This window comes from Columba livia, chromosome 20 (genome assembly GCF_036013475.1).
Source record: "Columba livia isolate bColLiv1 breed racing homer chromosome 20, bColLiv1.pat.W.v2, whole genome shotgun sequence".
Taxonomy (NCBI): Eukaryota; Metazoa; Chordata; class Aves; order Columbiformes; family Columbidae; genus Columba; species Columba livia.
Window position 1 is genome coordinate 8,356,035 of NC_088621.1, and position 13,118 is coordinate 8,369,152.

Sequence of the window (13,118 nt, forward strand, 5' to 3'; positions counted from 1 at the left end):
TAGACTTGAGTTTCACAGACCACAATCCAAGTGACTACACAAGCACATTATACCTGAAATCCCCAGCTCTAATTCAGTCTTTTACGTATGACACACACAGTGATATTTATTCAAAAACAGCAAACACGGCTCTTTTTTCTGCATCCTGCTCACCAGAGAAATCACACTTATCACATCATCTTTTTTAAGAAGAAACACAACACTGCAGAGTCCTGAATAAGAGTCCCAGATTTCCAGCCTCAAGCTTTGCAACCCTGGATGTGACCTGCTCACTTTTGTCACCCGTGCACCAGTGTCACAGCGAGGGAACACCAGCCTTGGGACAGCAGGAGGTTCCTGCTCAAGGGCAGGTGATGAGTTACCCAAACGAGCACACTCCAGTACCACTGACATCCCACAGATGAGCTTCTCGCACCGTAATCAGTCTCAGAGCTTTGTCTTGATTCACAGCTGCCCCTCTCACAATAACCTCACTTTGCCCTTGATGTTCAAAGGGGTTTTACACTTCTGTGTACGAAGTCTGAAGACAAGAAGGCACATTTATAGCATAGAATGTGTAAGAGAGACACCAGATCTGTTTGCGCTGGCAATCCCACAGCCAGGCTATGGAAAGCCCTTCCAACCTTTGCATGTTTATCCATCACCTCAGTTCTAACATCAATACACTGCTTGCTTGCCCACTCCGTTAATCTCTTCTAGTATCAAGACACAATACCAAGTGGCACCCAAGAGCCCAAGAATAAAACAACAATGGAGTTGAAATCAGTGATCCATCAAAGTGAGAAATCTGCTTCTACATACCAGAAGTGAAGAGCCAAAGCCCTCCCTCCCCACAACAGAAAACTGCTCTCCTACCTGTCTGAGGCCCTTCGGTATTTTCTTCCTTTTCCCAAGGTGCTGACAGAGATTACGATCATTTTCTCGGTCGGAGCTGTACTGGTGGTGGTGAAGTCTGTTCTTTTTTGGAAGATACGACAGCCCATTGGTAAGTGCTTCCCGTTTCTTCTTGGCCAGAGGATTCTGTCGCTTCTCGACACGTTCCTGAGGTTTCAGAGCCACGTCCTTCTGCAGAGGGAAGGAAGAGAAAAGAAACACAGCAGTTAAGATACGGCTCTGATGGGGTCAACCTCAAGCTGTAATTCTTGGCGACCAGCAAAGCATTCTTGAGACAATGCTACAGTCACCAGAGAAGGAGAAATCAGTCTGTACGCGTGTCCACATAATCAAAAGACATCAAATGCAATATAAAATGTGTAACATGACACGAGTGCACAGAAGCGGACACACACTCCTTTAGGTTTCATACCATCAACCTCCTAATTCTGAGACACATCTCATGTATCAAGTAAATATGCACTTAGAAGACAGCATATGTTTGTAACGTTTAAATTAATAATGGCCTTTGATTCAAACAAGGCTTGGCTCTTCATATTTATTTGTATTATTTCCTGTATTTGGCAAGACAAGGCAAGAGCTCAACTAAACTCAAAGTCAGTGGACATTTCCCTCAAGCCTGACCTAGCAGAAGATTTCCACATCTCGGGGGGGGCTTTCCAAATTAAAAAAGGCTTGTATTTGAAAACTTTGTTACTTGCACGTCTTTAAGCCCCAGAACCACGGTCTATAAAAACCACTCAAGTCTTGTACCAGAAACACAAGTTTTGTCACTTAGCCCACAGCCACTCTCTATTTTCTTACAGATAACCTGCAACACGGAGAATTCATTCACATTTTTGTTTCAAAATAAACATTACTTGAAAAAAATTCTCCAATAATACAAAATTAAAGGCAGAGGAAGAAGAGGCTGGATGGTCATTGGGAGAGAAAAATTAGAAGCTATTAGAAAGTGTAAATTACAATGTCTATTGCACACCCAATAAATAAAATTTGCTAAGTCACATCTGCTCAAAGAACTCCATACGTAAGAGTACAGTATTTCCATACGAGGGACATATTACTTAAATAATGTAATACTTTAAGCATATCCTACTACCGTGCCTGGCTGCTTTGACCAAAAGCTCTTCATGCCCTGCCACCAAGTACTATATGATCTTGTAAACCATCATGCTTCTGTTCATTGTCACTTAATATTATAACCAACAGGACTAAAATAAATTGGGCTGTTGGTCCCTGTGTCGCAAAAATGTTCAGGAGAATATCGTTCCAATTAAGCCACCTTTTAATGCAAAAAAAACATGCCCAAAGGCAAAAATCGGTTTGGTTTTGACTGAAGAATGCTCCCTACATGCCTATCTAAACCACAAGAGCTTCACAAAATTCATAACTAAAACTAATGAGATCAGTAATTAAACTGAAGACACTTGATGTTCAAATTTGATACTTGGCAAAAAGAATAATTTTATGAGCATTATAAAAAGGAGTACGGAACAGAAGCCATAAGACACTTTTTCTACGTTTTCTTCACCTAAGAGCCCATGGGAAATACCCTACCTACCACAGTCAGGAGCTTTATCCAAGCTCATGAAAACAACCTTTAGCATCCTTGGCCATAAATCAGGATCAGTGTTTTAAGAGCATCTTGTCTCTTTTCTCTGTTTCCTCCAGCTATTAAGACATAAGTCAGCAGTAGCACAGATCATAGTAAAGTGCTTTGAGATCTCCTTGTGAAACACGCTGTGCACAAGCTGAGATCCTCCAGAGCCAGCCCAAGGAAAAGCAAAGCCAGAAGAATCATTTTTGTGAGCACACCTGCTGCCTCTTTTCCCAGGGAAGTCTTAGATTTAGATACACGCCACAAATGCACAAAGGCAAATTCTCAAGTGTCATATAGTACAGTTACTATTTCATTCTCATCGCCAATAGCTTCATAAAATAGGAATTGCAGCAACCAGAAATACACACTGACCTCCTGGACAACAAGAGAGCACTTTGCACAGCGACCCCCACGCTCAGGCCTGTTTGGCTGCACTCGGGGAAATAAACTGCAAAAGCGAGTAATGCTGCAATTCCCAAAGAGCAACTTCCACAGGGCAGAAAAGCACCAGAACCACAACTTGTTCAATGCGCTTCATTGAAGCAACGAGATATTTTATCGTAGAACAGGTAACTACCATCGTGCTGCTAACGATAAAACATAAATCTCTGCTTTTTCAGATCAGCATGAAAAACATCTAGAGCATGTTATGGCAGCACAGGACTTTGATTAAAACACAGAGCTCATGTTTGTAGACAGAAATACTATTGAAGAGGATTCACTCTAAATGCAAAGGGCTGATGAAGTGAAGAAAGGGAAAAAACTCGCCTAATGACTAAATAGCTTTTGTGGGATTTCTTTTTTCCTTTTTCTTCAGGTAGGGATCTAAATGAAACAGTGGCAGACTTCCAGAAACTTATAAAACGTCTAATGGGGCTAGCACTGCCATCAAGAATTTACTAGCTGCCATTAGCTTTAAAGAGGGTGTGAGATGGGTCAAATTTTGCAGATCACCAAGGGCATTCTCTGGGATAACCTCCTTCATAAGAAGCCCATGTTGCAGCCAATTGCATGAATTGCCAAGATCCACCTAAAGTGAAGTTCATCTCCTGTCAGAATTGGGAAAAAAGAATCTGCATATAACCCCCGGCAGAGCTGAGTGACAGCACAAAGCTTTCTGCAAACTCCACGAAAAAATGGACCAGCCAAGGCGGGTGGAATAATTCACAGAAATCTCCAAAAATAAGGTGCTGCTTCTGCTGACAGCCAACAAGCAGAAAGGGAGCTCCTTACGTACATGGACTGCAATTCCGAAAACTGGAAAGCAGGCCTTAAATCTAGTTTGGTGGGTGGGCTTCCTCTGAAATCCAGACATAAAGACAGGCGTTTAGACAACCCCGTTCCTCCAGCACAGCCGTCTGCTTTTCACCAGCTGCCATCGCTGCCGAGAAAATTACAGAGCGCTGTGGGTCAAAACCCTGTATTATCCAATTGTGTGGCAGAACCTCTCATTGCTTTCAACAGATACACGACCTGGCCTTAAAATATGTATGTATACAGCAATATATATTAAATTCTTCATCTGCAGACTGGACTGCAACACGACATGTTAAAAGAATAAAAGCTTAGATAGGGCGGTGGATAAATAGGGGGATAGGATGCATTAAAACCAGCTTGGATGCAGATCACGGGGTGTCGATGCTCATGGTTGAGGGTGCGAACTGCCCAGGGCAGTTTCGCACACACGCGCTCAGCCGGGAACGCGGCCCGGCATCAATCACTGCCCCGCTTTCCGCCCTTGCTCCCTCAGCCCCTTTTTATCTCGGTGTTGTTTAGATAGGACAATAGCTGTACCACACCGCCTGCTAGTACATTAGCCGGCACAATCTTAATTACAGACTTCAGGCATCATCATGATTAGAGTAATAAGCTGTAATTACTCTAAGGTGACAGGACTGCACAGACCTTATCTACATAGATAAGGAGATGTAGTAATATTTCATGTCGAGACATATTTTTCAGCAGCTACCCATGGAGTCGATTCAGACTAAGCAGCTGACCCTGGGAACAACACATTCCGACTTTAATGGAGGTTTTTCTCCTCTGCTGCCAGCATACAAGCCCACACACTATTAAATAAATCCTACAAACATATTAGGCATGGTTTAAAACCATCTTATTCAGATATATCTTTCATCAGTAAAGTGCCTTAAGTGTATCAGGAAGGTGACTTAAATGTATAAATATGTAATTACATGCAATTCAATACCAAAGTGCATTAATATTTATGAGTGTACTGTATAATCTAAAAAAATTTCCATTTGTTTTATTTCTATTGGGCACATTAATCAAGCTGATCCCAGCGTACGTGCCGTAGCGGAGAAGAGCTGCCAGTGCTGAACAGGCTCCTGCCGAAGCCTGATGGGCTGGCACCGCAATCATCGCAGCTCCAATTAATATTAACAATTGCAATCCCAGCCCTGCTTTTGGTGAGGGGAGGAGAAGCCGCCTCCATGGGTACATCAGACGATTTCTCGAGGTAGGAGGCTCAAAGGACACGCTGCATTCTCACCGAATGTTGAGCTTTCAGGGAGCTACACCTGATTTATGTCAGGAATGTCTATCTTGTTATGCAAATGCCAGCTCGTTAATTAGAAATGAGCTCCTCAGTGGCAGCTGAGCAGTGCTTCACATGGCTTTGCGGGGTACACCCTGCACCCCAGGAATCTCCGAGGGCAGGGCCATCGCTGCTGCCTTCCTTACCAGCCACCCTCCAACAAGTTAAAAACTACACATGAACAACAGGAGCACTGTTCCACCCCTTGTGACAGGAGTTTTCAATGGGAACACCTGATGAAAAGCAAAGCCGGGACTGCCCTGTGTAACAAATGCACCGCAGCCACGGATCTGGATGGAAATTTCAGGCGCCGCTCAGGGATTTCAGGGCTTGATCTTTCCAAAGCATCCTTGTGGATTATCGTGACTCCAGCACTGTGAGAACTTACTTTCTGAATTTGCACCAAGCATGACCCCAGTAAAATGCAGCTTTAAAAATAAAAGTAGATGACAGTGCAGGGCTAGTAAAACTGAATAATAACAGCAGTCTACACCTATATTCTAATTACTTGCTCCTCAGGTTCTTGCTAAAGTCCACAACAGGTCCATATCAAAGCCCAACAATTTATCCTTCACTCCAACAACAAAATTAGGTATAAAGAAGACACTTTTTAAACCCCCAAATTTTTAAACAGTCATGAAGTACAACTCAACTTAGAACACAAAGAGTTAGAAAAGTAAGTTGGAATCTACACCAGTTTGCCTCTGTCCACTATTCAGTCATCCAAGCATCCTTGTCAAACAGAATTGTAAGAAAGGCACGGACAGAAACACTGACAACACCAGCACCTCTATATTTGCTGAGATAATTTGTTACAGAGGTTTACCTTGCCCGACATTAAGGTGCCCAGAGAGTACAGCAAGAAATCCTGCAGCTTCGTTAGCGTCACGCAGCAGGTCTCGTTAGCTGAGACACAGCAGAGCAACATGCACAAACTGAACCAAACCCCCTCGGAATCCAGAAACGGTGCTGGTCTCAGAGCACCAAATTTGCCATCGCATCCTTCATCAACTCATACTGGAGTTGTTTCTGGTACATTTGTGAAGGATTTTTTTAGCTGATGGATGAAAATGCCTTAAGACTTCAATATTTCTCTCTTATGTCTCATAAATCATTATTTTAGTTGTGGCAGTGACAAGATGTAAAGGTCTGAAAACAATGCACTGACTAGTCCCTGGAATCTTTCAAAACCACAAAGCAAACAGATGTTTCCAAGTCATTCATTTCCCTCCATATAAGCTAGTTAAACACACTGTTTGTTCTTCTGGATGCACAATTAGTTCCTCAAAAGCATTTATCTAGGTGAAAAAAACCCTGCAAACACTTAAAACAACACCAGGGAGAAAGGAAGGCAGGTGTAAGGTGCAGTGTAAAAAAGAAAAGGATTCTCAAAGCATAGAAATGATGGTATTTTAGCACACAAGGGACTGGTGGAGAGAGCCATGATGTCAGCTATAGCGGGTACGGTTGCCCACCCACTAATCCCAGCAACTTCTTCAAGTCACAAGGCCAGCGAAGAACGGTTTAATCATATTTTCTTTTATTTGTTTTAATAAAATTACAATCCATTGCCTCCTGCATCTCTCTGGAATCTGAAAACAAAGTGGTTCAGTGTTGTGCAAAAAAGGTTGCGCAACAGACTGGAGATGAAACGCTGCACCGGGCTGCAGGACGCTCCGTGGTGATTACAGATGGAGGCAAAACAATGGAAAAGCATGTTGTTGTCTGCCTGAGATAGGTTTTATAAAAGCGCTTCTGTAGCAAAGAGATTGCTTTGATTTTTCTTCCCAAAAACATTTGTTAACAATATCATTGATAAACATAAGGCTCCTTTTCAGGTGCTGCTGATTTAAATTACGCACAAAAGAACTACATTCAAGCAACATTATTGAGGTTACGAAGTAAAGGACCTGCAAGTTATGAAAGGCCAGGATTAAGGCTGCAACCACCATGCTAATTCAGCCCTCTTGTGCATATGCATCATGATACAATCTTTAATTACATGATCGCATGCTCTTATTTCCCATCCAGAATGGAAGGTATTCAGCTAATGAGCAGCCACTCAGGATTTTGTTTCCTCCTCTTTGTCCAACATGTGGGCCCTAAAACTTGTTTACTTGCACTCCATTCACACCCTGCTCCCAATGCGCAGTTATTAATTTCCTCAAGGGCTTTTCTGTACAGCTTCTCACTACAGTATCAGATATTCAACAAATACCAATGACCTTTATTACAGCTGTTTAGCCAGATGAACGTATTACACTATTCCCACTTCACAGGTGGCAACAGCAGTCCTGATGTGTTCAGGTCAAAAGCGTTAAGCACCCATTAGGAAGTACCTAAGATTTGATTTTTCTGACAGCTCTGCAGAGCATTTTATTTAATGCCTGCACCCACTTCAGCAGCTGCTGCAAATCAGCCTTTAGCAAGCACCACAGCTTATAAGGACACAGATAAAGACTGTTTCTAAAATACATAATATGATGGCCTCCCCCAATACCACATACTAAACATGAGATGGAGGCAGAGGTAAAACTGGATTCTAATGACATTCAACCCATACCAGCACACGGAAACCCTCCCGCAATCCTCTCCCACTGTGCACATTCCAGCTGCAGAAAGAGACAAAAGTCTCCAATTCCAAAGTCAAGCTTGTCTGAGTAAAAGACTTCAGGATCTTCAAGAAATAAAGTAGGCCATTACATCATTGACAATGGCATCACAATTCATAAAGAAAAGGGGAGCCAAATAAATGAAAATTTAAAAATAATTTTAAAAAACCAAAACATCAACAAAACAAACAAAAGCAAAAACCACAAACAAACTTGGAAGAACTTAAATACATAGCTGCCTGCTACATACACACATCAGGCAAACGGAAACAAGGGATCCTGTACACATACAACTCCTGAACTCAGCCACGGTTATACACGTTAAATCGTTTTCTATGTAGCATTATTTAAAGAATATATAGCTGTTAACGCTTTCCTTAGATTTGACACTGTTTGTAGTGGTGGGATGGCGGTCACTCTTCAGCACAAGTCAGCTGTGACTGACTTCTGCTAACGCACTAGACCTAAGGAAGTCATCTAAAAGTAGTAGTTTACTTGGCAAAATACATGTCCTTCCCTGCTCACAAGTTCAACCAACGATGCCTTTCCTCAGCAAACTGGGCTTCTGGACACAGACACTATTTCTCAACAATTTATGACACTTCAAATAAGATCTGCGCTGTTCATTTGTGACTATTCACACAGGCTACACAATACTGTTTCTGTGCCTTACCTGAATAATTTTCTCACATTTAATTACACGCACGTGTGTCGAAGCCTCACCGCATTCAATGGGATTTCAGCAAAATCCTTAAACTTGTTCCATTTATTTTCAAACTGCTGAATATGAGCATACACTCAAATTTTTACCTTGACATAAGAAACACGCTTAAAAAGAAATTTTAGTCAAGTATTTGAGTACAAAGTTTTAAAACTTACTCCTCAATACCAACTAAAACAGCAGAGTATAATTACTCAAGATTTCAAAGGCACCCAGTTCTACAAATCAGCTGTAGCAACTTTGCTGTAAAGCAAAACGGACAGTTTTATACATTTTCCATAGTATTCACTAACGCAACACAAAATAAACTTTTAGCTGAAATCTCAGATTACAAGAGCAGTTGTTGAGCTGAAGTGGCCTATGAAATCAAAGCTGGCAAAATCTGATCTCATACCTGAAGATGAATACGAAAGCAACTGATTGTCCTTCTTTTGTTTCATCTTTTTCAAACGTGACATGTTATTTTCAGCCTTATCCTCCCCATACACACACTTTTGTTAGCCAAAACACTACACCATACCTCACTATATTGTGGAGAATGGTCATCAAATGGCTGGAGTTAGGAAAAAGCTGATTCCAGGAGCTAGTGCTGAGAAAGTGCTGAGCAAAGCCAGCTTAAATCAGAGCCACTGAACCGCCTGTGCGGGTCTGCCGGGGTTTGTAGAAGGCAAAGCACACACAGCTGATTCTGCTCAGACGGACTGAGCCAGAAACCATGTGCTCCTGCCAACACAAAGGCTCCCCCCGCACCAGCGCTGCTGGCCTAGAAGTTGCATCATGTATTCAGAGGTGGTTTTTTTTGGTCTTACAAAAGTTGCTTGCAAAGTCCAAGGTTACCTCTTTTCTTGCAGATTTGCCTAAATCATCTGACTCCACCTGACTGCCGTGACTCGGCCTTTTTGGAGTACACGCTGTGTGAAACACCAGCAAGAACAGGCCTCTCGCAGCAGGGAATCCGTGTCTGGTGCTGGTGTCATCTCAGACGTGTTCTCTTCAAGTCCTCCACGTACAGCCTCAAACCATCTTCAATCCGTCCTTCAGACACATATTAATATAACCTTTTTCACTCAGTGAAGCACCCAGGGCACATCCTCAGCAACCAGGCCTCTGCCGGAGCTTTAGGCCCATGGCCGCTCTGTGAGCACGAGCTCCAGCACAATTCAGGCCACGACTCAAGTGCTTCAAACACAAGAGACACATGACTGGTACCGGTGGTGCCACAGCACTCCAAACCAGACATGCTCTACATGACTTGCCTCCCTCAGACAGCTCAGACAGTATTACAGCCAAGGGAAACCAGGTCCCACCGGCCTCGGTTTGTTACACAGTGCAGGGCCTTAACTAAATGTGCTTGACATACCCTGCGAGCAGCACGGCCACATTCTTACAAAGTGTTTGTTTTCTTTGTTTGAGGAAGGAAAAGAAAGAGAAAAGGAGTGTGCAGAGAACAAGAGTCCATAGGGATACTTGCTTTAAATCTTCCTGCCAACAAAGAGGCCTTCACTGCTCTTGCACCACTCTGTTACCATTACAGACAGGCAGAGAGAGATGAGCACTAAGCCAGCTCCTAAAACAAAGGTGAATTTGTTCCCTGTGTGACAGCAGACTAGCTGCACATTTGCAGGAATGATCCTGTGTTTGTATCCAGCACTGTTATTCCGTACAGACAAGCCAAGCCCTGATGTGATGCAGAAATGCGTTCGACCGCAGGCGTGGGCTGAGACTGTCTGTGTTTCACACGGATGCTGCACCTCGGTTCACGGGTCCAAAACGCTTCTCCTTGGAAAAGCGTGATTTTCATGGTGGAGGGAATCCAACTGAAGAGTTATCAAGTACCACACGGAGCAATATGAGGAACAAATAATTTCAGTTTGTCTAAATAATTGAGCAACTCTTCAGTTCTACCCTGAAACATCTGGATTTCTTTTTCCTTCACATAGTGGTTTGGGTTTTTTTAATTTATTTGCAGTTTCTGTTTTGATTTGGAATTGAAAGAATTTATAAAACTTCAAGATGTCTCCTAAAAATAAAAATTTTGTATCTGTAATTATACAAGATCTGCATTTACTGACCAAAATACACATGCCATCTTAGGACCAAATTACACTGCTTTCTTAGCCATTACTTTAAAAAAAAGAGTAAAAAATATGGCCCTTTTTAACCTTGTTTATTCCATGTCCAAAAGCATCAGTCCTTTATTTTTGCTCAATGTCCTGTCAACATTACCAGGAGACCTCTGCAATGAAATCCTCTTTCCCTCCAGCACAACGCTGACTGTGGGCTCCTCCACTCCCTGGATACATATGGTGCTCGCTGAATAATTCAAATGGCACTTTGGTTGGCAGGCCACGGACTGAGGCCAAGGAGTTAGTGGGCCAATAAATCTTGTATTTAAAGGGTATCCCCCCTTATGGGTAGGGTTAGAATAAATGGATGTGGGCTTAGCCAGCTCTCATCCCTGCCGCTCCTGCACCAGGGCTAAACAGATGACTTCAGCCTCCGGGCTCTCACACTGGCACCATTCATTAGCACAGCACTCAGCATTCATAAAAAATGTATTCTGGTTTGTAAATCAAATCAGAAGCACCTTTCTATTCCTTGTCTTGTGGAACGATGGTTCAGCACCAGGAGAGTCCCATGTATTCTAAAGGTCTCACTAAAACAGCGTGGCCGCATTAAGGAGCAGGGTCCGGACACCTTGGAAGAGGTTCGCTTTGCTGCAAGACTAGGCCAGAAAATCTGCTCTCCAAGAGCCATGACAAAGAAACGCCCTTGAGACAACACAGGTCAAAACAACTAGGAGACTGTGCTATATAGGGAGAGAAATGGAGAGACCAAAATGTCCATGTTATTTATTTCTGTATCACAAGTGAAGCTTTACAGGGAAACCAGAGGCTTCCCTCTGCACATGCAAACAAGCGGGACAAACGCAGCTCTTTGGACTGACAACACAGAAATACACAGGGAAAACGACAGAATTCAAAGAACTGGATTGTGCCAGATGGCAAATGCGCCAGCCTGTGGATTTTTTAACCAAACCAAAACCTCGACACAGTAACGAGTTATAATTACTGAGATTTTAAAAATAAAAATCTATTTTAAAACAAGTCTTTTCCATCTTGTGGGTCAAGAAGTCAAACTACTTAACACACGCTCTTTTCTGTCTTCTAGGCTCTTACTGTCTCATGTTCCCCTTGATTTTCTTTCTTCTTTGCTGGGAACCACTTAACTGTACCGCTGTTCTTGGCATGTGGCATACAATCTCACACAAAAGCCTGATGAAGGCAGATTTTAAAATGAAAAGACAGTGATTAGAAGGTAAGGGGAGGGTAAAGAAAAAAAGAGAGCTCAGTGCAACCAGAAGACTGCATTTCTTAGGGTGAGTTTGCTAATATTCTTCATTAGGAAAAGGATCAGAAGGTTTGTGCAATTAGAGGAAAAAAAGGAAAAAAAGGAAAAATTGTTCAACTGCAAAAGAAACCTCCTTCTGGCATGCAGGCTGAATAAAACAATCAGAAAAAGAACAAAAGTTTAAGAAACGGAGCGATATGTAACCTTTCAATTTACTGGCTTATTCTTCCCCTAGGAAACAGATACAGTGAAGATAAATTTGATGATCAAAAAACCAGAGGGATTACATTCTTGTACAGTGCTGATCATTGGCAAATCCCCCTCTCTGCAGTTCAGAAGCACAGCTTAGCATAACAGACCGGATTTATCATTGCCTCGTCCTTCGCCCCGCTTACAAAGTGGATAGAAGTTGCTTCTATCTCAAGAGTCCTCATTCACATACACAGATGAAACAAATAGCAGAACTATTTTGTTATTACTTTACAAAGATATAAGCCCCTGTACCAAAAGCACAGAATGAGCCACACTGGATAACTGCCACATGTTTTCCATCTTTATTTCTCCACTTCCACGAATGTATCGCATCCTTGCATTTGTTTCAGCTTTAGGCCAGCGGATGCTCCCAAGTCTCAGTGGGATCAACCAGAAAACCATTGGGTACACTGAGCAGTTCCTAGGAGGGGAAACACAGTTCTGTCTTGTGTTCAGAATATGGAGTCTCCAGTTAAACAGGCACAGAACACATCAAGAATAGTAAAAAAGGAAAATCAGAGATGACTGCTTTCTTCAGTTTAATTACAGGGCATGGACCCTGTAAAGCTACCACATACACCATGGAAAATTTCCTTCACGGTTGTGCCGTGGCTGAAATACGATGTCTTCTGCAGATATTCAATTTTTTAAAGCTACTTTGTGGATAGATCATTTGAAGCTGAAGTGTCATCTAATATTCAAGGGTATTCAGTGGCTGGAAAAGCAATTTCTGTAATATTTCTTGTTTATATCCACCTAGAAGCTACAAATTTAACTTGGTAGGGATACACAGTCAGGGGATCCGGTTCCAAAACAAAACATTTCAAGTCAAGAGCTTTGCTAATGCCTCCAGCAAACTTGCGAGGAGTCACCCAAACTGTGAATCATACCACTTGAGCAATACTTAGATTCAAAGCACACTTTAGCGTCTACCCAGCTGTCTCGACTGAACTTGAACTATTTCTTCTACAGAAAGCAGGCGAACTGCTCTCTCTGTAAAAACTCGCCTGGAGCAGAAAGCAGATAAAGCTCTGCAATGCATCTCTCGAGAGCTACGGAATATGTTGAAGAGAATTAGAACTGTAAGCAGGAATCAGTCTGCACTTGGAAGGAAACCTTTCCTATTAAAGA

The 13,118-nt window shown here is 42.4% G+C and overlaps 1 protein-coding gene across 6 annotated transcripts in view; it reads right to left on the reverse strand.

Moving 5' to 3' along the window:
* Window positions 1-13,118, reverse strand: part of AUTS2 (activator of transcription and developmental regulator AUTS2) — a 716,369-nt gene that overhangs the window by 524,628 nt on the left and 178,623 nt on the right. For all 6 annotated transcript variants that reach the window (XM_065036489.1, XM_065036491.1, XM_065036490.1 and 3 more), the window contains exon 2: window positions 856-1,065. In XM_065036489.1, the coding sequence (XP_064892561.1) occupies window positions 856-1,065 (210 nt within the window). The remainder of the gene's footprint in view (window positions 1-855; window positions 1,066-13,118) is intronic.